Source organism: Heteronotia binoei, chromosome 3 (assembly GCF_032191835.1).
Source record: "Heteronotia binoei isolate CCM8104 ecotype False Entrance Well chromosome 3, APGP_CSIRO_Hbin_v1, whole genome shotgun sequence".
Classification (NCBI taxonomy): Eukaryota; Metazoa; Chordata; class Lepidosauria; order Squamata; family Gekkonidae; genus Heteronotia; species Heteronotia binoei.
Window position 1 is genome coordinate 40,260,026 of NC_083225.1, and position 27,142 is coordinate 40,287,167.

Below are 27,142 nucleotides of genomic sequence, written 5' to 3' on the forward strand. Positions count from 1 at the left end.
GCAGGAGACTTGTCAAAAAACTCAGCATAATTAACCTTTCTCATGTATAATTAGTAAAATGAAACACAAATTCTGTCAGATGCTTATTAAAGAGTTATTGACATTCACATTTTTAAGGCTGCAGTCCAGAAAACTTTTAAGGACAAGAAGTGAGTGCCACCACAAAATGGCTACCACAGAGTACTTAAGGCCAATGAGCATATAATACTGGGAAGCTGCAACTTACTAATCATCATCTATGCTAGAGGGAAACGTTTCTGAATGGGCACTGTGTACAGAAACAAAGCATTCTTCTGAAGCACCTTCCACTCCAATAAAGTGGAGGAAATCTAGAACAGACTCAACTTTATAGAAGGGATATTTTGTCAAAGGAAAACCCCTGCCAACATCATAGCAGACCTGTGGACATCACATTGGGGATGGATCACTGCTATAAACTAATTCCAGAATAGCCTCCAAAGTCAATAGCGATCTTCCAGAAGAACAGTGAAATCCTAAAGACACTTTCCTGGGAGTAAGTCCCATTGAATAGACTGTAGTAGATTCAGCGTAGGCTTGCTTAGGATTGCTCAGTGACTCAAGTAGCTACAATCCTGAAATTTCAAAGAGGCAATTCATACGAGCATTATATAAAAAGGACTTGAAGGGCATGTTACCAATCTCCTTAAACTAAACCAACATCTTGTGTGTTTAAATCTCAGTGCCACAACAGATTAAACCATGTCACATTGCCATATGTCACAGCAGAAGATTAAAGATACAGGAAACCTTCTTCCTATCCCATATTTGTCAAGGCCCATCTGTCACATTTCCGAATGAAAAAAAATCTTGGTCTTTTAGTAAGAGCCTGCACATTTTATAGCAGTGTTCTAACTCCAGCTGTGGACATGTCTGAAAGTTAAAAAACAGTTCAGTTCTTAAGGGAGGGACAATTGCCCCCTGACTCTTTTTGACCAAGCTCTTTTTGGTTTTAAGGAAATAACATTGAGCTGTTAATCTGTGTCTGTACTGGCCTTCAAATTGTTCTTGGAGAATGACCTTGGTCAAATAGATGGCTTTTGCATCAAATAAAATCCCTCCACATTGAAAATATGTATGCCAGACTGAAGGCTAGGTTGGAACTCTTCTCTGTTTTTTTTTCTACCCCTTCAAGAAGAACTGGGAACATAATATTATTTATTTGTTAATAATAATATATAATCTAATCCATGTTAGATATTTATTTATCAGATATTTGTTAACATCTTGATATTATATATAGCAACTTCGAGATGTTAACTTGTTAATAAGCACCTGGTCTATAAACGAGTGGAAACCTGGAAAGACTCCCAAAATGCCACTTCAGATGATTCAAAGACCACAGCAGGCACAACCATAGATGTCACAATAGAAAAATTCATGTGATTATAATGTCATTGGGCTGAACACCTTTAATAACAGACATTAATTCTAACCTCCAGATTCAGCCATCTCTGAAAAATGAAAAACATCCCAGTTGTTTCTGTCAGTTGTCACAAGCAATGGGGCAGGATCCTCCCCACTTCAATTAGATGTGTCAGAATCACGGCAAAAGAACACACTGGAACTTCATTCGGGTTTGTTGTACTGAGAAGTACCAGCTTTTGCTTCCTGAATGCCTCTGAACAGCTTATTCATGAACATCTGCAGCCCTGCCATAAAACTGCCAGATGATTATGTCACTGGAAAACGGAATTGTTTTGATGTGGCTGTCAGCAGCCAAGGACATTATTCACAAGAGGCAACAAATAATTTGACTAACATTTAGGATTGCTTTCCTTTCGCTTGCCACAGGATCAAATATATTTTCTTAGAGGCAACTCTTATCTTCACCCACACTTAGTTCCATTTAAACCAGACATCCTTGACCGTACTTAACAAGCACACCATTAAGTCCAATGCTCCTTTTAAGCTGTGAAGTCTTGTGAACAAAAATTCTACTTTGTGAGTTACTGGCATTAAAGTTGTGAGCTGCTGCATAAATTAGTTTGCTCTGGGGTGATTTTTCCTGAGCTAAGCCAAAATATGTGATCTGGAGGCTAAAGAACTGTGAGCTAGCTCACACTAACTCTGCTTAGAGGGAACACTGGTCAAGTCACTCTTGACCTCCAGCAATCCTGTGCTTTATTGACATGATTCCCCTCTTCCCGCTTTGATTTTTTTCTTGGCTGGACAGTCCCTTTTTCATCTTGTTTCTCTGTCTGCTCTACCCATTTATTTAAATGTATGTGGATACATGCTGGCCCAGCCTAGGGAACTGAGGGACTAAAATCCTTCCTTTGTCTTTGTCTGATGGGCAATGGTTAGGTAGGTATCAGGTTTAGGACTTAGAAGGTGAACAGACAACAGGAATGAGGTAACTTCATATAAATATAAACAATAGTTTGTCACAATCAAGTAGCTGTTTTGTTATACAGACTGTTTCTTAAAACTCTGGAGAGATTTTTCAGCAGCCACGACTTAAATAAACAAGCATAGGTGTCCCAAAAATAATACATTCACACAAATTCCAGTTCTACTTCTTAACCTCTTGTTAGGGATCACCCCCTTCCCCACCTTTACTAGAAGCTATTTCCCTCGGGGAAGGGCCAGTTGTTACACTTCCCTAGTCAGGATTCTCTCCCAGTCTTTCACTCTGCTTAACTGAACTTTACCGTGCTCGCTCCACTTTTAAGTGCCACTCTCTCACTCACAACTGTAGAATCCATTTGAATCCCACCAAGGTCCTCAAACCAGGCTAATATATTAACCATTAACTGTCCATTACAGACCTCTAAAAACATCCTACCACTAGCAGCCTTGCTCAGGTTTTGCAAACTGAGGGCCATGGATTCCTTTGAGACAATTCATCTCGTTGAGTTTTCCTCTTTTCCTGCTCACTTCAACTTTTCTTAGCATTATAGTCTTTTCCAGTGAGCCCTGATTACTTGGAAGTAAACCCCACAGGACTCAAAGGGACTTCCAAGGATACATCATGGAAGTGTGAAGAAATGTGCCTAGGGGTCCTGCCCTGTCCTTTGCTCTACTGAGGACTATTTCTTCCCACTTCTTGTATTAACTGGAACATGCATTGTCTAGACCGTCAAGTAAGTTCATGGCAGACTTGAAGTGATATTTAAGCCTAGTAATTCAGCCTCTGGAAGCCAGGTATAAAAGCAACAATTCTTGTGGGTATAAAGCAGGCCTCTGTACTGAAGCATATACTATGTAGACAAGGTGACAACCTTTCTGTAGTTCCCCTTAAGCCAGAATTCATACTCTGCAGTCATATTTTATTTTGTCATATTTCTATCCCACCCTCCCCTGAGAGTGGGATACAACAGAATAAAAAAATAAAAAACATTACAACATATTCAATTAAAACCAATCGGGTTTTTTTGAGCAGAAATGCACAGCACAGTTCCGGCTGGCTTGACATCAGGAGGTGTGTCCTAATACGCAAATGAGTTTCTGTTGTTTTCTACAAAAAAGCAGTGTGAAACAATGTCGATGTAAGGGGGTATGGCCTAATATGCAAATGAGTTCCTGCTGAGCTTTTTCTTAAAAAAAAAAGAAAGAAGAAGAAGCCCTGAAACCAATAACGCTGAATAACAGATTCCACTAAACTCACAAGATATACCTTTCCTGGATGGCCCAAGTAGCCAAACATTGCCAGATCTTAGAAGATAAAAGGGTCCACCCTGGTAAGTATTTGGATGGAAGACCACAGAAAGGAAGTCCTGGGTCACTACTTAGAGGCAGGCAATGGCAAACCACCTCTGTTCATCTCTTGCCTTGAAACCCCTATGGCATCACCACAAGACAGCTGCAACTCAATGGCACTTTAAACACATACACAGATTGACATTTTCTAATAGATTATAACCCCTATTTTCACCTACATTAAAAAAAATGACAAAGCATGCTTACTTTGTGTGTGTGTGTGTGTGTGGGGGTAAAGACAACAAGGCTGCAGAAAATGTACACTTATTTGAAATCAGTGGAACATATTTCTGAAGATACATACATGGGATAGGGCTGTAAATCAGAGGTACAGAGTATGCATAGTGACTCTTTTTCCTAAACATAAAAACTTGTGAATATACCCAATATTTCAGAGGAAATTGCTATACCTTTAGCATGCATATCTTAGTTTCTGTCATCTGAGAGGCAGGAAAAATAAGAGTTTTTACTCCTTCACGTGCAGCTGCTGGTGTGATCTTGGGTCAGTCACAAGTTTTCTCAGAACTGTTCTCTTAAGAGTTCTGAAAAAAGCTCCCTCAGCCTTACCTATATCACAGAGAGTCTATTGCGGGGAAGGGAAAGGGATTGGAAACCACTCCAAGACTCCTTCAGGTAGTGAAGAGTGGGAATAAAACTAGCTCTTCTTTAATATTGTTGACTCACTATTAAGCAGAGGTCTTTCACATCACTAGTTACCAAATCCTTTCCACTGAAAACGCCAGGGAACAAACCCAGCATCTTCTTCATGCAAAGCAGATGTATTAAGAAGATGACTGCAGATTTATACACCGCCCTTCTCTCTGAATCAGAGACTCAGAGCAGCTTACAATCTCCTATATCTTCTTTCCCCACAACAGACACCATGTGAGGTGGGTGGGGCTGAGAGGGCTCTCACAGCAGCTGCCCTTTCAAGGACAACTCCTGCAAGAGCTATGGCTAACCCAAGGCCATTGCAGTAGCTGCAAGTGGAGGAGTAGGGAATCAAACCCAGTTCTTCCAGATTAGAGTCCACACACTTAACCACTACAGCAAACTGGTCCTCTTACGACTGAACCACACAACACATTCTAAATCAGGGGCATCAAACATGTGGCCGGCAGGCCATTTTGTGTTTCTTCCCAGATAAGCCAGAGCAGCCTTTCCCTCTCCCCCCTCCCTTTCCCCAAAGGGAGGAGGAGGGAGGAGCAGCCTCTGCCAATGAGGGAACTTGGCTCTATAGCTCTGCTGGGTGACTAAGTTTGCCAGGTTCAATTAATCACTCTGCAGAGCTACTGAGACAAGCCTCTCTTCCTTCTAATAAATGGCTGAGGCTCCTCCCCCTCCTCGTGCCCCAGGAAAGGAAAGAAAGAGCCAGAGCTTCCTTTGCCAGTCCCCACCATCAGGAGAACTTGAAAGAGTACTTTTAAGACTAGCAACGTTTTAGTGAAGGTATGAACATTTTGCCTTGCTACAGAGAGATAGTGAGTGTGAGTTTTGTTGGGCTTGTTATGGTTGTAACTGGGTTCCCCTCCTCTTTTTCACTGTACTCACGCCCTCCAGTCTTTCTCAATAGGAAAGCATATGAACTATTTAGAAGAGAAATATCAACATTAGGCTGATAGTGTGTTCCACCCCAGGTTTACCCAGCAGATTTTCTTTAATTTTTCTTTCACATTTTCCTTTGATTGGGGGTCTTGAATTTAGACTTCCCAGACAATAGTAGCCTGACACTGACCACCGTACATGACTGTCTCTCTGTTCTTGTAGTTGTTTTTTTTTTTGGGGGGGGGGGAGTTGTATTTTTTTTTCTGGGAAAAAATGATAGTTTTGTAGACAAACTTAGTCTGTGCTATGGTACCTTCACATGTTCTTGACTAGTACATGAAGCAACTTCTGTACAAAAGTTCACAATGCCCAACTGCTTCATGTTGCTCTGGGTCTTAGGATCAAAGCATTGACCACGAGATGTCTGTAATGAATGTCAATGAATCAAAAGTAGGTTTGCAACTTACAAATGTGCACACCTGAACAGCACATATTCAAGACTGATACAGTACAGACATTGTCTGCAGTTTTTGATGCAATAATTCATAGCAAGAGGTGACATTTATCAGAGACTGTAAAACAAAATATTGCAAGCATGCTAATATTTTGAGCATGTTTTATTTTAGGTAAAAAAAAATAATTGTGTGTCTGTGCCCTTTATAAAGTTTATATGTCCGCTACCTGGCATTACATTTTATGATACGCATGGCCTGGCCCGACAAGGTCTCATTTATGTCAGATCCGGCCCTCATAACAAATGAGCTTGACACCCGTTCTAAATCTTTGTCTTAAAGAAAGAAGCATTTCACCGGTATATTTAATAGCTGTGTTCCATGCTCTCAAATAATTCCATTTCCCCCTTTTAAAAAGTCCTCACAAAACAACCCCCCCCCCTGCATTCCCTCCTCCGTCCTGCCCCTCAAGCCTTTTCATCTCTACAATCTGCGTGACAGTAACTTTTTCGTCACGTACGGATGCATGCAGCAGCACGAATACCCCAAATTAATCAGAAGAGTCTCGTAGCAGAGGTTCTGAAGACCCGTGCCTTACACGGAGGCTGCAATCCCTTCCAACCCGTAGTCGCTTAGCGTTAAGTAAGTTCCCCTAAACTCGCTTCCTCCGACTCGCAGCCTCCTACGTCGGAATGCAAACTCCACAAAGCGGATGCGGGCCTGTGTGCATGAAAGAACAGCCCGCCCCTGAGGATCGCTGTTGCAGCGTCCGGCGTCCCAAGCCGTTCCTGCAGGGAGGAGGACAAGGAAGAGGCGGCGATTCCAGCAGAGGGCGCTATGTGGGGCCTCCCGGCCCTTGCCGGTCCCGGTCGGCTCTGACCCATCCAGGCCGCCTTAACGCTCTGCTCCTGGGCTAGGCCGCTGCCGGGGCCTCCCTCTTCAAGAGGACTCACCGGAGCAGCCACGGCTCCCCCCGACTGGGGGGAGTGAAGGAGGTCGCTGCTGAGGTGCGGCCTCTCCCCTGGTCCTCCTCGCTTCCCGCTGCGGGAACATGTTCACCAGCACCGGCTCCAGTGGGCTGTGTAAGTACCGAGGTCCCCCTCCCCCTTCCGCAGTTTTCTTTCTGCTCCCCATTTACAGACTCACACAGGGAGCTTGAGGGAGGGGCGGTGCTGCGAGGAAGAGGCTGGAAGTGCTGAAATGATGGGAAGAGAGAGCTCTTCCTTTCCCTTCTTGATCTGGTTTTGCAAATGTTATGAAGCCAGGCGTGGAGTCTCCTCCCCTTCCGTCCTTTTCTTTCCCAGTGCCCTTTCCCACCTTAAAATAAATATTTGATCCTCATGCAAGCCTCGGCACTTTTATAGTCGTTGGCTCGTTGCTGACTCGGGAGTAAGAGTTTTTTAGTTTTCAGGTTCTTTCCCCATCTCCCGTGCATTTGAGGCTAATATTTCAAGCATTTGGGGATTCGGTCAGTCAGGAGGACTATTGTGTTATTTTGCTTACTATAGGTGTTAGCAAAACCTGCCCCCCCCACCAGTGTTTCCTCTAAGCGGCAGAGTCTTGTGAGCAAAAATTCTACTTTGTGAGCTACTGCATAAAGTAGTGTGTTCTGGGGTCATCCTTCCTGAGCTAAGACAAAAATGTGTGAGCTGGAGGCTAAAAATCTGTGAGCTAGCTCATGCTAACTCAGCTTTCAGGGAACACTGCTCCCCACCTATTACAGGTGTTAACTGCCTTAGTGGTCTCTGTATTTTCTTGGTTAGATTTGAATGACACATAACTTCATTTCACTCAGTGCTTCGTTTGTTTATGGCTTCTTGATTTTTCCAATGCCCAAATTAAAGTTCTGCCTGTCTGAAGGAGAGGACTCTATTTTATAGAAGTGGATTCAGGAATAAGATTTTGTCAGTGTTTACATTTACAAAAGACTCCTGTTTGTTATTGCTGCAACAAAACTACACCCCTGAAATTACTACATTTCAACCCATACTTCCTGGTACCCAGATCCTGCTGTTTATATTTAATATCTTCTGCATGAAAAGTCTTCCTCATGAGGAGGCTAACACTCCAAGCATTGTAGAGGCATTGTGTTCATGTAAAGAATGGACTGTAATCCAAAAAGCTTTATGTGGGAATAAATGTTTGTCAGTGTTTAGGTTGTCATAAAGCTCCTGTTAATTTTTACTGCAGTAGAGTAACACAGCTACTCTTCTGGAATTACTTAAAGCATCTGTTGAAGTGAACTTTACTCAAAGGTTCATACTACAGTAACTCTGCTGGTCGTTTGTGGTGCCACACTATTCTCTGTGTGTGTGTGTGTGTGTATATATATATAGAGAGAGAGAGAGACAGTGTGTGTGTGTGTCTTTTGTTTGGGCTTTTTTGCTGTAACAAAGGCAGGAATGAATTCATTCAGACTCATTCCCAAGGAAGTGTAAATTGCAGAGGTGACCAAACTTGCTTAATATAAGAACCATATAGAATAAACGGCAGATCTTTGAGAGCCGCAAGACATGAATGTCAAATGTTTGAGAGCTGCAAGACAGGAAGGCTGGCAAGCAGGCAAACATATGGGGAGAGGGAGGAGGAAAAGAGAGGTGGAAAGAAAGCAACTTTAAATGCATTCTCCAAGCCGGTGGAGGTTTCAAGAGCCACAAAATATGTGTGAAAGAGCCATATGTGGCTCCAGAGCTGTAGTTTGGCTACCCCTGGTATATTGGATGGTAATCTCAAAGGCAATCACTCCTCCATATGTCTCTCACCAGTCAAGGATCACTTAAGGGTGCATTAGTTATGCTTTGGCATACACCCTGCACAACAGAGTTCTTTAAAAACTATAAATGGACTTTTCTTCCAACAGTTATGTGCAAACTTATGTTTGCAAAAGTGACTCGAATCTCTCTCTTCCATATGCCTTTGAACAAGAAGCTTTGATAGGTGACGGCTGCAAATACATGCTTGCTTGCTTGCTTGCTTGCTTAGAAGAAAGCTCTCTTGAATTCAGTGGCAATTACTTCTGTAAGCATGCATTGATTTGGAACAGGGGTTTCAAATCAATGAGAGGCCATTTGCACAGATGGCTTGGCAATAAATATGCAAGGGTTTGATATTTATTTTGAAGTTTATATCCCACCATACAGGCTGATGGGGTTCTCAAGTGGGCAAACAACACTGCCATCTATAAAGAAAAAAGTGGGATATAAATTTAAATAAATATAACACCAATGCCTAATAAAATCCCACTCTTAACTAACACCGTGATATAAACAACAAACCAGCAGCTACCGCAGGGCATAATAAGATTGGATTGCCTGTCATATACCATAAACATGGCAAGCCAGTTTGAGTCTCCATGGGACATAAGTCAGAGTATAGCTGAAATAAATGCTAAATGACATAAATGGAGACAAGAGTTATTTATTTATTTATTTTCTTTGGTAGATTTATATTCTGCCCTTTCCCATGTGGGCTCAGGGCGGATTACAGTTGCAATAAAACAGTCAAAATACAGCAATAGCTTAATAATATACAATTAAAAGAACATAACTCAATAATATGTACACAGGCGGGAGGGCACAATTTACAGATTAAGACATAGTGTTCGACCTATTGTGGGGGAGGACAATAGATGGTATAAACAGTAGGATGGAAGGACGTCCTCTTGCCTCAACCAAAAGCCTGGCGGAATAGCTCTGTCTTGCAGGCCCTATGGAATGGAAGTAAATCTGGTAGGGCCCAGATCTCTATAGGGAGCTGATTCCACCAGGTTGGGACCAGGGCCGAAAAGCCTGGCCCTAGTCAAGGCAAGCTGGACGTCCCTTGGGCCAGGGATGGCCAAAAAATGCTTATTAGCAGATCGCAACAGTCTACGGGGCTCATATGGGGAGAGGCGGTCCCGCAGGTGTGTTGGTCAGACGGCACATAAGGCTTTGAATGTCAATGTTAGAACCTTGAAACAGATCTGGTACTCAATTGGTAACCAGTGCAATTTGCACAGCATTGGCTGACTGCTTGTCCATAAAGGCAGTGCAGTTAACAGCTGTGCTGCCGCATTTTGCACAAGTTGGAGTTTCTGGATCAGCCCCAAGGGCAAGCCTGTCTTATTCTTAAAAGTACTGCTTACTTTAGTATGGGGTGTCCATCCTTGTCCTACTCCCCCCACCCCTCCGGTGCATCTGGCTTTAAACCTGTGGGAAGGGCCTTCCCCTTTATTGATGTAAGCCATTTTGGAAGATGGCTTGTGGAAAAGTGGGCTCTAACAAATAAATAAAATAAACAAATATTTTATGTATTTTTTAGATTTATATCCTGCCCTTTCCGGCAAGTGGGCTCAGGGCAGCCTACAGCAGAAATTTAACATACTTACAGATAAATAATGTCTACCAGTATAATTTTATACAAAATAGTTTCTGTTGTACAACTTGCTTAAGTGATCAGTATTTGACCCAGGCTTGTAACCTTATCAGATTAAATGCTGTGTCATATAAGAGCTTAATTTCTGCACAGTTAGTTGAAAAGCACAGGATTATCACTGAAAACTGAATTGGATTTTCTCTGATTGTGAAGATGCATTTAAAATAAATAATTAGTAAAACCATACAGGTGCAAGGAAAAAAAAATCGAATGATTATTGCTGGTGAAGTTCAGGACAGCTATACAGGATGGTGTTAAAAGCATAGCAAGTTACAAAATAACTTTGGGAGGTATTTTTGAGTTTCCGGCATTGTGCAGGGGGTTAGATTGGATGACCCTGGAAGTACCTTCCAATGCTATGATTCTATGTGCAGATGTGCAATTAAATTCAAAATTACATAAATAAGGGGAATGTATATAAAAAATAAGAAAAAATAGTGAATTCATAGAGACAAAAATAAATTTACATTGACTTTCAAAGCAGTAGTATTTTTTGAAACTTTTTGAAAGTATCAAGAACAACAAAATATCCAGATTTGCTTGAAATTCTGCTCCACAATGTTGAGTATACATTCCTTATTGGCAGGTCTTTTTTCTTCTGGGGGAACACAGTGAAATGGAGTTCTGGAACCTCTCTGTGGAAACAAAATTCTCCAAAAATGTTTAAAAGTTCATGAGGGACACCCATGTGTTTGTTCTTCATTTCCCTCTTGAGACTTCTGACACCTCTTTTTCCAGAAACCCCCTCATGCTTATTGGTATAATGCACAGACACTCCAGACTACTGGTATAATAACTGTCAATATTTGTTATAAAATACTATTTGGAAAATGTGGCTTAAAATATTTATAATTCTGAAATATGCTTTATAAAGTTCTCAGTTTCTCCAGCTTTTCCCTCCCCTTCCTTGATGCCAACAAAGGAGATGGAGACCTGGCTTGACATACTTGGGGGCCAGAGCAGTTAAGGTGTATCTGCCATGCAGCAGCTGCTAGCACTGCTGTGATTGGTTGGGGCTGCTGGAACAAGTCCCAGAGAAGAAGAAGAAGATGATGATATTGGATTTATATCCCGCCTTCCACTCCGAAGAGTCTCAGAGTGGCTCATAATCTCCTTTACCTTCCTCCCCCACAACAGACACCCTGTGAGGTGGGTGGGGTTGGAGAGGGCTCTCACAGCAGCTGCCCTTTCAAGGACAACCTCTGTCAGAGCTATGGTTGACCCAAGGCCATGCTAGCAGGTACAAGTGGAGGAGTGGGGAATCAAACCCGGTTCTCCCACATAAGAGTCCGCACACTTAACCACTACACCAAACTGGCTCTCCACAGCATGGAGAGAAACAGTGTGTCATCAGATACCTTTGCAGGGTCTGTTTCAAGAGCTTCCTGGGCAATTGGATCTTGACTGGTGTGTGGCAGTGGCTGGGTAGATCAAGCTGTAGGCACAATGCCCCACTCTATATGGTATAGTGGAATTGTGGGTTAGGCTCTAGAACTTTATTTTATAATAAGACGTCCCACATAAGACCTGTTTCATGGACTCTGACCAGTTGAGTGCCAGCAATTGTTACCTAGCAGCTGCTGTGTCATTTCATCCCCTGATTTAAATAATTTTTAAGAATGCAGGGAAATGAGGTGCTAAGGAAAGAGGGTTTCTAAGAATAAGATAGTTCTGCCTTGTTTGCCAGAACAGAGTTAATCAGCTCCTTTGGTTTTAGAATGTGAGATACTAAAATCTTCCTCAGGGGTGGCCAAACTGCTCAGGAGCCACGTGTGACTTTTTCACATATATTTTGTGGCTCTCAAAACCCCCACTGTTAGCCAGCTTGGAGAAGGCATTTCACTCTTTAAATCATTTCTCCAAGCCAAGACAGCAGGGGGCTCGGAGAATGCATTTAAAGTTAAAGGTGCTTTCTTTCCACCTCTCCCTCCCCCCATCTCCTTCCTTCCTTCTTTCCAGCCACCCACCCACCCACCCACCCATCCCTCCATCCATCCAAAATCTGACTTTTTCTATGTGGCTCTTACATTAAGTAGACGACGACATTGGATTTATATCCCACCCTCCACGCTGAATCTCAGAGCGGCTCACAATCTCTTTTATCTTCCTCCCCCACAACAGACACCCTGTGAGGTGGGTTGGGCTGAGAGGACTCTCACAGCAGCTGCCCTTTCAAGGACAACCTCTGCCAGAGCTATGGCTGACCCAAGGCCATTCCAGCAGGTGCAAGTGGAGGAGTAGGGAATCAAACCTGGTTCTCCCAGATAAGAGTCTGCACACTCAACCACCACACTAAACTAGCTCTCAAGTTTAGCCGCTCCTGATCTTCCTTAACTTCTTAGACCAGATAGAAATTTAAAGGGAACGAATTCAAAAGATATAAATTATATTCTAAAATAATGTGAGGCATGACAACACTGCTTTGCATTTTCTGTCATAAGGGCTTCATCCTCACATCTTTGGATAGTGCACTGTCATCACTGTATAGCAGTTATTTGCTACCGGTTTACTTGCTGTGGACAAGACCATCTGGTTGTGAAGACCTGCTTTACTACAGTAGTCCCTAGCCTTTTTGAGCCTGTGAGCACCTTTGGAATTCTGATACAGGGTGGTGGGTGCACATTGGGGCCAAGAATCCCAGCTACAAATACAAGTTGATGGGGTGTGAACTGGCAGAGACTGACCATGAGAAAGATCTTGGGGTCGTGGTAGATAATTCACTGAAAATGTCAAGACAGTGTGCGTTTGCAATAAAAAAGGCCAACGCCATGCTGGGAATTATTAGGAAAGGAATTGAAAACAAATCAGCCAGTATCATAATGCCCCTGTATAAATCGATGGTGCGGTCTCATTTGGAGTACTGTGTGCAGTTCTGGTCGCCGCACCTCAAAAAGGATATTATAGCATTGGAGAAAGTCCAGAAAAGGGCAACTAGAATGATTAAAGGTCTGGAGCACTTTCCCTATGAAGAAAGGTTGAAACGCTTAGGGCTCTTTAGCTTGGAGAAACGTCGACTGCGGAGTGACATGATAGAGGTTTACAAGATAATGCATGGGATGGAGAAAGTAGAGAAAGAAATACTTTTCTCCCTTTCTCACAATACAAGAACTCGTGGGCGTTCCATGAAATTGCTGAGCAGAAAGGTTAAAATGGATAAAAGGAAGTACTTCTTCACCCAAAGGGTGATTAACATGTGGAATTCACTGCCACAGGAGGTGGTGGCAGCCACAAGCATAGCCACCTTCAAGAGGAGGTTAGATAAAAATATGGAGCAGAGGTCCATCAGTGGCTATTAGCCACAGAGTGTGTGTGTGTGTGTGTGTATGTGTGTGTATATATATGTATATGTATATATATTTGGCCGCTGTGTGACACAGAATGTTGGACTGGATGGGCCATTGGCCTGATCTAACATGGCCTCTCTTATGTTCTTATGTGGGTGCAACCACCAATGCTTGCCAGAGGAAGCAAAGCTGTTCACAAAATGTCAGGGAATTAAGTCGCTCTTAACTCTCATAGGAGCCCTTCGATATTTCAGTTAGTAGTTTTGCTTAACAGGATGCTTTTCAAAATTAACATACTGTTTTAAAATATTTCCTTTCATATGCACTGCTTACCTTCAGTCGTGCAGTGCAGATCCTTGTGCTGTAGTGGCAGCTGCCGTCAAAACAACTTAAAAAAAATCTTTGGGGTGTACATATCTAAAAAAGTCATCTCCAATGACCAACCAGAAGCCTTGCCGGCCAAAAGCCTCGCTTGACCCTGCCCACTTTCTAAAAACATGTGGCAGGCACCAGGAGAGATGTTGGCAAGTACCATGGGTGCCATGTTGGAGGACCCTTGCTATAGTGCTATGAGAGTGCATTATCCAGTGGTATTATGGATATAACTTTGGATTCTTTAGCAGTTTGCCAAAGGGAGGGTTTAATAGTGTATAGTTTTGAAATCGTGCCTTAATAACAATGATAGGAAATAGTCAGTGGACTGTTCTGTCTAGAACAGTGTTTCCCAAAGTGGGTGATATTGTCCCCTGGGGGGCGCTAGAACGATCCACGAGAGCAGTAATAGCCTTGGGTGCAATTGGAGGGCAGTGAATAAAAATAAGGGGGCAGTGGAAGCATAAAGAGAGAAGAGAAGAGGGTGGGAGATGTCAAAATATCATGTTTCTGGGAGGGGTCCAGATTTTCTAACTTAGAGAAAAAATCCAATTAACAAAAATAGAAGGTTCCTTTTTGTCTGCTACTTAGTGCGAATTCACCCAATTAGACTAGTAACCAGAACTCCTTCCAATTAAAATAAAAGAAGGATGCAGCAGTTTATTTACAAGACAGAATAAAAAAATAGAAGTGTACAGACAAAAAAGAAAGACAAACAAAAAACCTTACTAGTCTATCCTAGCCAATCCTTGCTATAGCTAGCGGCTTCTCAAGTTTGCTTGCTGTTTCTCTCTCAGCAATACAGTTCAAGTCAGGACAGTGGAATTACACAGACTTCTCTAAAGAGTTTCAACTTGTAGTTTGCTCCGCAGAAGGTTTTCTGCAGAGCGTCACGCTTCTTACAGTCCTCTGGTTACCAGGTGGTTGCTTCTGTTGATTTCAGCTAACCACAATGGCCCAGACACAAAGACCGATTTCCCACTCGCCTTACGCCACACTCAAGTTCCTCTTCTCAGTGGGGCTTCCCTCCGATTTTACACTATCTGCCCCAGGGCTGCAGCTAGTGTCCGCTTTTTCGCACCACAAACAGAAACAGGATTTTAGAGGTTTCTGTTTGCAGCATGAAAAAGCCAAAGCTAGCTGCAGCCCCATTGGCAGATAGTGTGAAATCGGAGGGAAGCCCCACTGAGAAGAGGAGCTTGAGAGTGGCGTAAGGCGAGTGGGAAATATGTCAGAGTGTCTTCTGTAGGGCCAGCACATTGGAGTAGGTGGGTAGATGACCATCTAGGGTGTCACTCTGCCAGGGGGCACTGCTGGGCACCCCTTACTCCCCTTTCCTTGTGGCATGATTGTGCCAGCCAACAGGCAAGCCAAGAGCCCCAGGCAGTGCTGTTACACCACCGCTTTTCTTCGCAGGGCAAACATTACCTGCACTTGTCAGATGCTTCCAAGGAAGCCTACGAAGAACACCCCATTTTACCGTTGCCTGCTACTTTCAGGTTGAAAGAGGCTGGGCGGGGCACCTTCCCATTGTGTTAGTTGGAGCTGACAAGGGGAGGGTGGATAATAATTATAAAGAAATTTCAAAAATTCTCTGTGTCTGGGAATGTTACTACAGTTGATTTTATAAAATAATTTTGGAATTTCTAACTTCAGAGTGTCTTCTTTACAATATCTTTGTTTACTCTGTGTGCAAGTATGTTACTGCATCTTTTAGTCCACTTCTTGAAGGTAGATTTCCAGGGGGGCGCTGCATACCTTTTTTTTCTGAAAAGGGGGCGTTAGGCCAAACAAATTTGGGAACCTCTGGTCTAGAACATCAGCAGCTTCAAATATAGGCTATAGGTAGCGATTCCTATAGGGGGCAGTGCAACTTCAGTAAATATACCTACATAGAGTTAGGTTACACCATGAGTGCGTTCACACTGCACTAAATAATGTGTTTTGCAATTTTTTTTTCTATTCTTACAATGTAAAAATCCGGTTGCAAAACGCATTATTTAGTGTAATGTGAATGCACCCCATGTGTGTTTATCTGTGAAGATGGTGAGATGGGATAAGGCAAGTTTGTCAAATGTTTGTCCTGTCATATATGTTACTAATACTATCTAAACTACACCTCCCATAAGACTATCAAATCCAGAGTCTGAAACTACCTGACTGAGCTATTGTGCAGAGAAATCAAGTGATGCATGTGCATGTGTGCAACAGCTCTTGTTTTCTGAAGTAAAACAGGCAGTTCTACCTTGAGGAATAAAGCATTCTTAATTAAAGTTAATCAGAATTTTAGTTTAATGTGAATGGGAGATGGGGCTTCTGTCAGATTTTGGATATAGATTCATAGAATTGGAAGGTACCTCCAGGGTCATCTAGTCCGACCCCCTGCACAATGCAGGAAATTCACAAATACCTCCCCCTAAATTCACAGATTAGTATTTTATGTGACAACAAGCCAAATGATTGCACATATTTTAACCTGACCAATATATGTTATTGAGTAAGGTACTAATCTGTAAATTGATCCTCAAATGGGCTTTGGGGTGTACATAACTTAAAAAATTCTTTCAGTGAGTCATGGCTATTTAGACACTCCTGTCATTTAACTTCTGCAATGTTTTTGAGTTTTCAGGAACAGAACCTTCCTTTGAAATACTGTTTGATGTTATAGAATAGGCTTCTCAGCAGGCAGGAACCTTTAGATTGGTGGGAAAAATATATATATCTAATGACAGGCAGAGGGCAGCCGAGGCCAGTCTTTGAAGTTTTTAAGAGTGCATCATATCTGCTGCAGTATTTCTTGATTTAATAAACTGTGTTGGGAAGTACAGCAATTTTTCATATGGCTTGTAAAAGGGGCAGACATTTGAAATTCGTTTTTATGTTTTATGTTTATTTTGGTATGTGGGCCTTTCAGGAAAATTGGCCTGTCTAATACTTGTTGTGATTGTTGGGATCACAATTGTTGGTCAGGTTAAAATATGTGCAATCATTTGGCTTATTGTCACATAAGGGGTAAGTTTTTAAGAGTTTTTTTTCTGACATGTAACAAATACTGTTACACTGCTGATGTTCCTTTAGAAGGGCAAAACCAAAATTATTTTTTCATTTTTTAATATCCATTTATAAACTTTGAAAGAATAAAGTTTTTTTCTTTCATAAATGCATTACTGGTCTTCCTTCTTTCTTGCTAGGAGAAAACTAGAGGTGAGTGTTAGGAGTAATGAAATTTGATTAAGGAAGGGATAGGTATTTGGGGGTGTAATTTTATTCTGTTATGTTTTAAATTGTGGTTAGCCAAACAAAAAGGGGGGAATAATGTAAATAAAACTGGGGGAATAAATTGTCTCTAGTACCACTGTTCTTCCATCCCAAACTTAAAAACTTGCCCCAGAATACCCTTGGAAGAAAGTTATGCAGGTGCTCGACTCGACCCTGTGGAGAAAGTGTATTAGGTGAGTGAGGACTTGAGCCTTGCCTGCTTTCATTGCTGAAAATATTCTAGAAGGAAGATATGTCTCCTTGGATTCAAATTTTCTCTCCCCCCTCCCCCCCTCCAGACCTATTGACAGTAAAGAGAGATGGATTCTGGTTTTGAGGAAACACAAACAAAGCGTGTTTTGGCAATAAAACAAAGGGCATCTAAAAGGATCTTTGTGTGTATATGAGTGAGTGTATGTGTTGATTGAACACCTGTTGTACTCCACTTTAAGTTATTTATACCGAGGTCATAAAAATATGTGAAGCAGATCACAGCTCTCTGTTCTGTAAAATGTAAATGCAGTTTACATTTAAAATGCAGTTCCTATCCAGGCCAGGCAGGGGCACAAAAGGGGTGTAACTCTCCTTCATCCCTCCTTGATTTTGCTAATACAAACTCGGCTTCCTGCACTCATGTTAGTATTTTGAAATATAGAAGACATGTCCTTTAACAAAACTGAGTACTAGTTGAATTTATTTTGCTTCATCCTTGCTGTCCTTTCCAGTGGGAACACAAAGTGGCTTATGTCATTCCCCTCTCCTTTGTTTTATCTTCACAACAGCTTTGTCAGGTAGGTTAGGTTGAGAGACTGTGACTTGCCCAAGGTTGCCCAGCAAGATTCCATGGGAAAATGGGGTTCAAATCTGGGTCCCTCAGATCCTAGTCTGGCACTCTAACCACTATACTGCACTGGTGATTAAGTCCCTTCTCAGTCCTAATGTGAATTGGGGCTGTGAGCATGTGCCCTTTGCCTTGCCCAAAGTGACAAACACAGATCTCTAGTGGATTACAAAAAGCAACTTGTGTTTGTGTGTGCCTTAGGGAGTCTTAGCCATTTTTTGCACTGTGGAATCATTGTATTAAATGAATCCTCCTGCAGATGAATTCCAGAATCAGGTGTTGTTGTTTTTTTTTAAGTTATGTGTGTTATCCGCATAGTTTGAAAGCCTTGTAGCTTTTGCCACTGAATTCTAGAATTTTTATACCAATTTGGAAAAAATCATTTTGGGGCATTTATTGTTCTGTCCTTAAACCAGCACGTCTTCACAATTACATTTTTTTCCTGGATCACATGAAGACATTTTGTTTGTGATGAGGGTTTTGCAGACAGCAGTACTTTCCCTTGTGGGTGACTGTCACATTTATATGGTGGTTGTGGCTCCGGATTTTCTATCTCGTGATGTAAGTAAAAATAACCAGATGCTCACTTCCTGTACATTAAAAGTTTGAAACGCCTAAAATAAACACTAATGATTGACTACCGGTAAACGCTTTGAGTTTCTGTATTGCACAGTGAAGCAGGACTTTTGATACTGAGATATTTTCTTACATATTCATAAACTGGATGTAAATGTTCTGATTCAATTCAATTTGCTTTATTACGGTCCATGACCAAATATACAGTACAATGCAGACCAACAACACCCCGAGAAAAATTGTAAAAATCTAGAGGGACCTAAAAAGGTAAAACATATGATATAAAAAATACAGATAAAAAATAAAAGATTATACAGCTCCAGTAAAATATTAACTAGAATGCACTGATTAACATTTGTTTCAGTTTCAATAGCATTTATGGTAGTATATAGAGTACTCAGGGATTAAGATAAAGTAAAATACAAGCTTGGGAATATTCAAAAATAATTAAAAAACAGACAGTTTCAAGACCCCTTCGTTACATAACCCTCACGAATTCTCCTAGCTGCTGCCAAGAATTTGGCACTATTAGATGTAAATTGGGGGTTAGAATCTGATAACAGCATATTTCTGATTTTATAATCAGAGAACCCCAGGCATCCCTCAAACAGAGAATAGATGTACCTGGCGTGTATGCCTAGGTAAAGGCCACACCACAGAGTGGTAAAGCTGCAGTATTGCAGTCCAGGCTCTCTGCTCATAACCTGAGTTAGATTCTGGCGGAAGCTGGGTTCAGGTAGCCGGTTCAAGGTTGACTTCCGAGGTCAGTAAGAAGTACCCAGCTTGCTGGGGGGAAAGTGTAGATGACTGGGGGAGGCAATGGAAAACCGCCCTGTAAAAAATTTGCCATGAAAAGGTTGTGATGCGACATCACCCCAGAGTTGGAAACAACTGGTGCTTGCACAGGGGACTACCTTTACCTTTTAGTCCTGAAAGAGGGCTAGACTGTTATTTCAAGGAATGATAAATACACTTGCTCAGTAATGATTTCATGTGCTCCTCTGAGCTAAGTTAAGTATTCAGAAATGGTTCACAGAAACCATGGTTCAAACATTTTTTCCATTTACCATTTTACCATTGTCCTGTCCATTGACAGTTCCTGTTGTCATGGTTACTCTTTGCAGAAGAGTAATCCAGAGAAAAGTACTGTGATGAACATAAGAATGACAGTCTATATATGGATGTACCTATGATGTGTATTGATGTATTTTATCCCACTCTTTCGTCAAAGAGCTCAAGATGGCTTTCTCTTTTTGTCCTCGCAGCAGCCTTGTAAGGTAGACTAGGATGAGAGAGCGTAACTGTTGCAATGAGCATCATGGCTGAGTGGAGATTTGAACCAAGATCTCCTCAGTCCTTGTCCATCATTCTGGGAAAGTTGAACACACTGGCTTCCCACAGTAGCCAGCAATTATCCAAGGAAGCATACTTTAATTTATAGAATTTATTATTTTGTGAATAAGTTGTCCCAATGAATTAAAATTCACATTTGTAAGCCTTCAGATATATTATAATATTCACTACTCAAAATCTCCGTGGGAATTGAGAGATTGGCCAGAACATGGTTAAAATACAATTTGGTAAAAAGCTATATTACTGTTAAAACTGTTTCATTTTTTATCATAAAAGTTTAATAGGTATTTGTAGCTTGGGGTGGGTGGAATTAATTTTATTTTGATGGGAAACCATGTTATTTTGCAGTTGAAACCTCACTGTATACCTTTCCTTTTTCTTTTAAAGATAAAGCACCTCTGTCCAAGGGCCTGTTAATAGTACCAAGCACCGTCTCACTTCTGCTGGCTCTGCTTTTTCAACATTATCAGAAGTTTTTTGCATATAATCTGCAAGCAGTGAAAGAAGAATTTCAGGTAAGCAGTAAAACATTTCTGAGATCATAGACAGGAGTGTGATAATCAAGTACAGTATAAACATATGTGTTGCCTTTCTTTTATTTGCCTGAGAATGAGGATGAATTCTCATATAGCTTTCAATCACACCTCAGTTCAGATGGTGGGTTCTGCAGGTCCCATTTTGTTTTGATACTCCCCTTTTCCTAGGGTTGCCAGGTCTGGATTGGAAAATACCTGGAGATTTTGGGGGTGGATCAAGGAGAGAGTGGTTTTTGGGGAGGGAAGGGGCCGTGTGTGGTACAGTGCCATAGAATTCACCCTTCAAAACAGCCATTTGCTCCAGAGGAGCTGATCTTTGCCAGCTGGAGATCAGTTATAAAAGCAGGAGATCTCCAGGCCCCACCTGGAGGCTGGCAACTCTAACTCTTCCCCAGGACTCAAGGCAGCTTGCAGTTCATAATTTAAAACATGCTGTAACAATGGACCTCCACTTGTCCCCTAATGTAATTAAATGCCTGTAACTTTCACTCCATGAAAAGCTCTGACCTTATATGACTCCCTGAGAGATTCCAAAGATGGCACCTACTTGCTTGGGGAGGGAGGGGGGACTTGTTCCATATGTTTGAAGAAAGGCTATTTATAAGAAAAAATGTGGCCCTTACATAGCATAAATAACTACAATTCCTTGAACATATAAAAAACAGTAGCATCTCAGCATAATGGGTGCAACAGCCAAATATATTTGCACTCATCATTTTGAGTCTCATTGACAAATGCTCAACTTTGAATGAGTATCAGGACAAGGTCTTCTACTACTACTACTACTACTACTACTACTACTACTACTACTACTATTGTCAGCTCACTCCAAATCATGACCTTTCAACATCTAGTAGTTTTCAGCATCATGTCCTCATTATGGAACTTTAGGTCCAGATCTTGAAGGGTGCATCCCTCAACCATCTCATTTGCTGGTCCACCATGGTTACCATCTAGAGAGCCAGTGTGGTATAGTGATTAAGAGCAGACTCTGGCCTGAAGATCTGAGTTTGATTCCCCACTCTTCCACATGAAGCCTGCTGGGTGACCCTGGGTCAGTCCCAGTTCTCTCACAATTCCCTCAGCCCCCCTCCTACCTTACAAGGTGTCTGTTGTGGAGAAAGGAAGAGCAAGCAATTGCAAGCTGCTTTGAGACTCAATTATTGGATGTCATCTAGGTGAAGAAGAATAGTCTTTAATACCCTGCTTTGAGAAAAACAAGGTATTAAAAGACTATACTACTTCTTCATCATCTAAATGACATCAACAATTTAGAGTCACACTTACGGCAGCTTATCCATGCCCATTTGACTTCTAAGATTGATGCTTGTGCGAGAAACACGAACTGATTCAAGTGCCAGCATTGCTGCCCACTTTGTACTCATTTATCTTAAGATTATCATCATCATGATGTATATATGTGCCATCAAAATGACCTGGCCCAAAATTTGTGGTGGTGATTTCTTTTGGACCAGAAAGAAAATAATGTTCCCGTGATTTTCATTTTAAAGCTTTGGCTATGCTTAAATGGCAGCTAGGTGCTGCACATCTGTGACATAAAACTGCATCCCCATACTTCATTTTCTGTTAGTATGTCATCATTGCTTCCCAAGATGTTTATTTGTTTATTTATAGCCTTCCTTCCTTGTTGAGAGATTACAGAATTTAAAAATATGGAATAAGACAGCCAATGAACAATGCTGTTGGATAAGGATATTGGCCTTGGAAGTGAGGAAGGGAACATTTTTAGATACCATTTTTAATTATGGCTGCCATCTTGAAATTACACTGTATGTTAAATTGACAACATGGACTTTAATCCACTGGAGCACATTTGGGGGAGCATTTCGGGTTGCATTGTTCATGTGGGGGAGGTGAGTGGGTTGTGCTCCATGGGCAGAAATCTGTTCATCCATGGAAACTCTTTGGTGGGTCCAAGACATCATTTGCCTAAATCGCTCCCTGCAGATGTATATCTGAATAGCAGGGCTTTTTTTGTAGAACAGCCCAGCAGGAACTCATGTGCATATTAGGCCACACCCCTTTGAGGTTAATATTGTTTCACACAAGGCTTTTTGTGTAGAAAAAGCCCAACAGGAACTCATTTGCATATTAGGCCACACACCCCTGACACCAAGCTAGTCGAAACTGTGTTCCTGTGCATTCCTGCTCAGAAAAAGCCCGGCTGAATAGTGTTACATTAATTAACAAGTATTCAATAAGAGAAATGTTGGAAAGCAATTTAAGATGTGTCGTTGTAACTACTTTATTATTGTAAAGTAGCTTCCAAAAAACCCCACTTGTATTTGAGAAATTTTGTTAGAGAACTGTATTTTCTGCAACTTATATAATGTTTTATTGTAAGCTATAAGTTGTAACCAGAATGCCATCACTTGAAGTTTTTTTGAGGCATCAAAAAGTAAACTACACATATATTTTTAATCTTCTAGGTCTGGAGGCTTATCTGCGGGAGAACAGTGTGTCTTGATCTCAAAGACACATTCTGCAGCAGCTTACTAATTTATAACTTTAGGATATTTGAAAGGAGGTATGGCAGCAGAAAATTTTCGGTAAGTTCTGTTTCCTTTCGTGTTTTTCTGGGAATTTATTAGAACATCCCCTCTTGTTCCATGGGTAATATATTTAAGTTCCTTTTGCATTATACCCATGGTAGTTCCTTCATTCCTAGCGCAAAATTGAACACTCTTGTAACTTCCCTTTAGGTTTGCTTTATGAATTTGCTCTTTTCTCTCATTGGTAATAATGTATCTGTGAATCTATTAAAGCCATTGACCCTCTGTGGGAAGTGTAACTAGTTCACAGCATTTAGATTTAGAGAAGCACCTGCATTTATTTTGGGACCATGTTGCATACAGTGGTGGAAAATACCAACAAGTCACAGCCAACTTATGGCAACCTGTAGGGTTTTCAAGGCAAGAGATGTTCAGAGGTGGTTTGCCATTGCCTGTCTCTGTGTAGTGACCCTGGACTTCCTTGATGGTCTCCCATCCAGATGTTAGCCAGGCCAACCCTGCTTCATTTCTGAGATTGCATAAGATTGGGCTATCTGGACCATCTAAGTCAAGAGCCAGTTTCGATATTGCTTTCTCCAAATGGGACTCCATCTGCAGTAGGAGCGTAAGGAGCTGCTTTAATTTTCCATGCCCTGTGTATATACTGTTGATTTAAGCATGTAGTCTGTGTGGCAGAGATACCTAGCTCCTAAGAAAGGATGAAAGTTAGTTAACAAGATGGTTGTGGAGAACTTGTGTTTTCTTCAGACATCATGTGCTTTCAAGAGGCTGTCACATTGTTTGGAGGTCACGTAGACTGTATATAGTGCTTACAGAAATCACTAGGGAACCTGAATTGATGACTATAGTCAGTTTGTTTGTTTATTTATTTGATGTATATCCCACCTTCCCTGCCAAAGACAGGCTCAAGGCGGCTCACAAATTCTGCTTGTAGGTGCAGTATAGAGTACTAGGAAGATGTTGCGAAACTATCATTAGTTCTGTACTTCGTGGCCTGTGCTCCTTAATCCTTCAGAAGTTTACCTGGTGTTTCTCCACAGGGGGCCCATATCTTCTGATTTGGTCCTTTGTGTGCAGTGTTTTGTTTTTTTTTTTAAAAGGAGCATTTTCATTTGGTAGCATATTTAGAATGTTAGTAGTCTGAATGTTCAGTCTGCTAATGTGGCAGTGTCTCTTGGCTTTGCTAGTGTCAGAAGTTAAACATCCGATCCTGACTCATTAGGTTTAGAAATAATGATACTTTGTGGGATTGTGATATTTGTCTCTGGATTATGAGCCCTTTGAACATCTTCTGTATATCCAAAAGCATCTTTAGGCCTCAAAAAAGTCTTTCAAAAGTAGGGTTGCCAATCCCCAGTTGAGGACAGCGGATCCTCTGGTATGAAGGTCCTACCCCTGGTTCGGAGTTATCTGAAAACAGGGGATGGGAGGGAAATGTCTTCTGGGCACTCCATTATACCATATGGAGACTGGTTCCCATAGGGTATAATGGAAAATAAATCTGTGGGTATCCGGGGCTCAAGGGGGCTGTTTTTTGAGGTAGAGGCACCAAATTTTCAGCATAGCATCCAGTGCCTCTCCTCAAAACACCTCCTAAGTTTCAAACAGATTATCAGGGGGTCCAATTCTATGAGCCCCAAAAGAAGGCGCCCCTATCCTTCATTATTTCAAAATGGAGGGAACATACCTTTAAATGTGATGGTGAGAACTCCCTTTGGAGTTCAATTGTGCTTGTCACAACCTTGATCCTGGCTTCACCCCCAAAATCTCCTGGCCCTATACCCCAAAGTCCCCAGATATTTCCTGAGTTGGAACTGGCAACCTTATTCAAAAGTAATATGTGCCCTGCAGCTTCTGGTGAAAAACATGCTACCCAAAGCAGAATTACACCTGTCTAAGGCCAAGAAGGTCAAAGGGAAGAGAGTAGCTCTGCTTTGGATAGCAAGTAGCTAAATCTGTATTAAAGTTGTTCTTGGTTCTGACATGTTTCTTTACTGTTTTTCAGTCTTTTCTGTTAGGTTCCTGGATGCTCTCAGTGTTGTTTGATCTTCTTCTTGTAGAAGTTGTTGAATATTCTTTTGACATCTCCATCAACAGCTTGCCTTCAGGATTGTAAGTAGCTGCTAAGGAGCTTCCTGAACTCTGGGTATCTTACAGTGGAACCCTATGCAGGGTTACTCCAGTGTAAACCCAATGATTTTAGTGGACTTAGATTGGTGTAATTCTACATAGGATTGCACAGGTTTTAAGAAATACATCCTTTCACATAGAGATAATCCACATTACCATTTTACTGAGTAGCCTTTATTGTGTTGCTTAAGAGTTGTCCTTTATTGTTTCTTCCTTCATTTTATACAAACACTGAGTGCTTGTATCTCTTTGGCTGAGTGTAGCATCTCTTTGGCTAGGTCCAGACTGACATTTTGAGCCAGCACAAGGATTGGACATGGGCGGAGCAAAAAAGTGCGACCAAATGCCTGCATCCACCTCCTGTCCTGCCCCCGCTTTCAACTAGAGATGTAAAATTTCCAAAAATGTTGAAGCTCGGAAAAAAAACCCAGTTTTTTTTTTAAAAAAAGGAAATTTTTGCAAAAATTGAAACAAAATGCTACATTAGCACTTCTTTTTTCTTTTCCAGATTGACAGTCATTCTGTTACTTTAGGAACATAAAATATGACTATGGACAATTTTACCTGGCATGAAATTATCTAGTATATTAACTAGCATATTAAAAATATAGTGTATCCAAACAGTTATTACAAACAGAATTTACTTTTTAAATAATATTTATTTGTAATTGTAACAAATGGAGCAACGATCTCCTGAACTGTTTACTAGTTTATGTGGAAACGACAAAAAAACCTCCCAAAACAATTTTTAAAAATCCAGAAGTAACAGTTATTCATATTTCATTTCCACAGTATTAAATAAAAATAAAAAACTCATGAAAAGAATTGAAGAGGGGGGAAGTGTATAGAAGGGAGTGTAGGACTAAGTTTCAGTGAATGGGCATGACCTAGGACTTGCTTGTCCTCAGTGCACAGAAATTAGAATAATCTGATACCATACATATTTTTGAGAAATGATTTGGAAAATATTTGAACAACTTGTCTTAAAATATTTTATTCATCATGTTAAAATAAAATGTTCCATAATCAATTTCTTTTCTTTTCTTCAATTTTTCCAATTTTTGGGGGGGGTGGGGGTGGGGGGGGAAGGCTTCAGGAAAAAACCGGAAAAAATCAGTTTTTTCCCTGAATTTTTCTGGGTTTTTTTGGGACCTGGTTTTTTTCTCTACCCCAACCCATCCAAGGACTGTCCCAGTAGCGCTGCAAAAAGCGCTTGGAAGTGGCAGCTTTTTGCAGCACTGCTGGTACAGTCTGAGAGCATGATAGGCGGCAGATGTGCACATTTGGTCGCGCTCTTTTGCTGCACCTGTGTCCTGTCTGTGTGCTGGCTCAAAATGCCAGTCTGGGCCCAGCCTTCAGTTTTCTTATTTTTCTGCAACAGGGCAAATAGATAAACCGTTTTCTTGGGGTTTTTTAAGAGAAAGAAATTATTGCTTTAAGCACATGCAGTATGTTTATTTTACTTACAGAATTTCCATGCTGATTTTCAACTGATATTCAAAAAATGGTAAAATGTGAAATGTGTTTAAATCTTTACATTAAAATACAGAAATTAGAAGCCTAATCAGATCTACACAGAAGTAAGCTCCATTTTATTCAGTGGAACTTACTCCCAAGATGGTGTTCTTAGAATTGAAGAGTTTAAAAGCAGATGTATTAAAGAGCAGAACTGTTTTAGCAGGGTAAAATTTCCAAAGCTGTGACAGAGCAGAATAATAAAATTGTGTATAACTGTGAGTAGATCATATTTGGAGAAGCTCTGGAATTCTTGTGCAGTCTGATTGGGCCTCCACATAAGCAGAACTTGAATCAAGGTCTTATTAGTGAGTCTCAAAGTTTGCAGAAGTCTGAATGGGAGAAGGAGTTCCCTGAGATATTAGGGATCCAGAGTGTTCAGAGTTATGGTTCTGTGTAGTATGTTAAAGGTTCAATGTATACATTGTGGCTGTTGGATTCAGAATTTTTTAATTCTGTCTACGGTTGCACTGAGAAGCAGCTTGTTTTTGAGATTTTTGCTTTTGACATCGTTTGCTGTGTGATGCTGTATCATAATTAAGGTTGCCAGCTCTGGCTTAGGAAATATCTGAAGATTTTGGGGGTGGAGCCTGGAGAGGGTGGGGTTCCAGGA

General features: G+C 41.2%; 1 protein-coding gene across 1 annotated transcript in view; it reads left to right on the forward strand.

Annotated features, from left to right (window-relative positions):
* The first annotated feature begins 6,473 nt into the window (after positions 1 to 6,473).
* UBAC2 (UBA domain containing 2) overlaps positions 6,474 to 27,142 on the forward strand; it is a 115,202-nt gene continuing 94,533 nt past the window's right edge. Inside the window, exons 1-4 of the mRNA XM_060233661.1 lie at positions 6,474 to 6,799; positions 20,202 to 20,329; positions 22,801 to 22,920; positions 24,890 to 24,996. Coding sequence (XP_060089644.1) covers positions 6,769 to 6,799; positions 20,202 to 20,329; positions 22,801 to 22,920; positions 24,890 to 24,996 — 386 coding nt within the window. The 5' untranslated portion in view covers positions 6,474 to 6,768. The remainder of the gene's footprint in view (positions 6,800 to 20,201; positions 20,330 to 22,800; positions 22,921 to 24,889; positions 24,997 to 27,142) is intronic.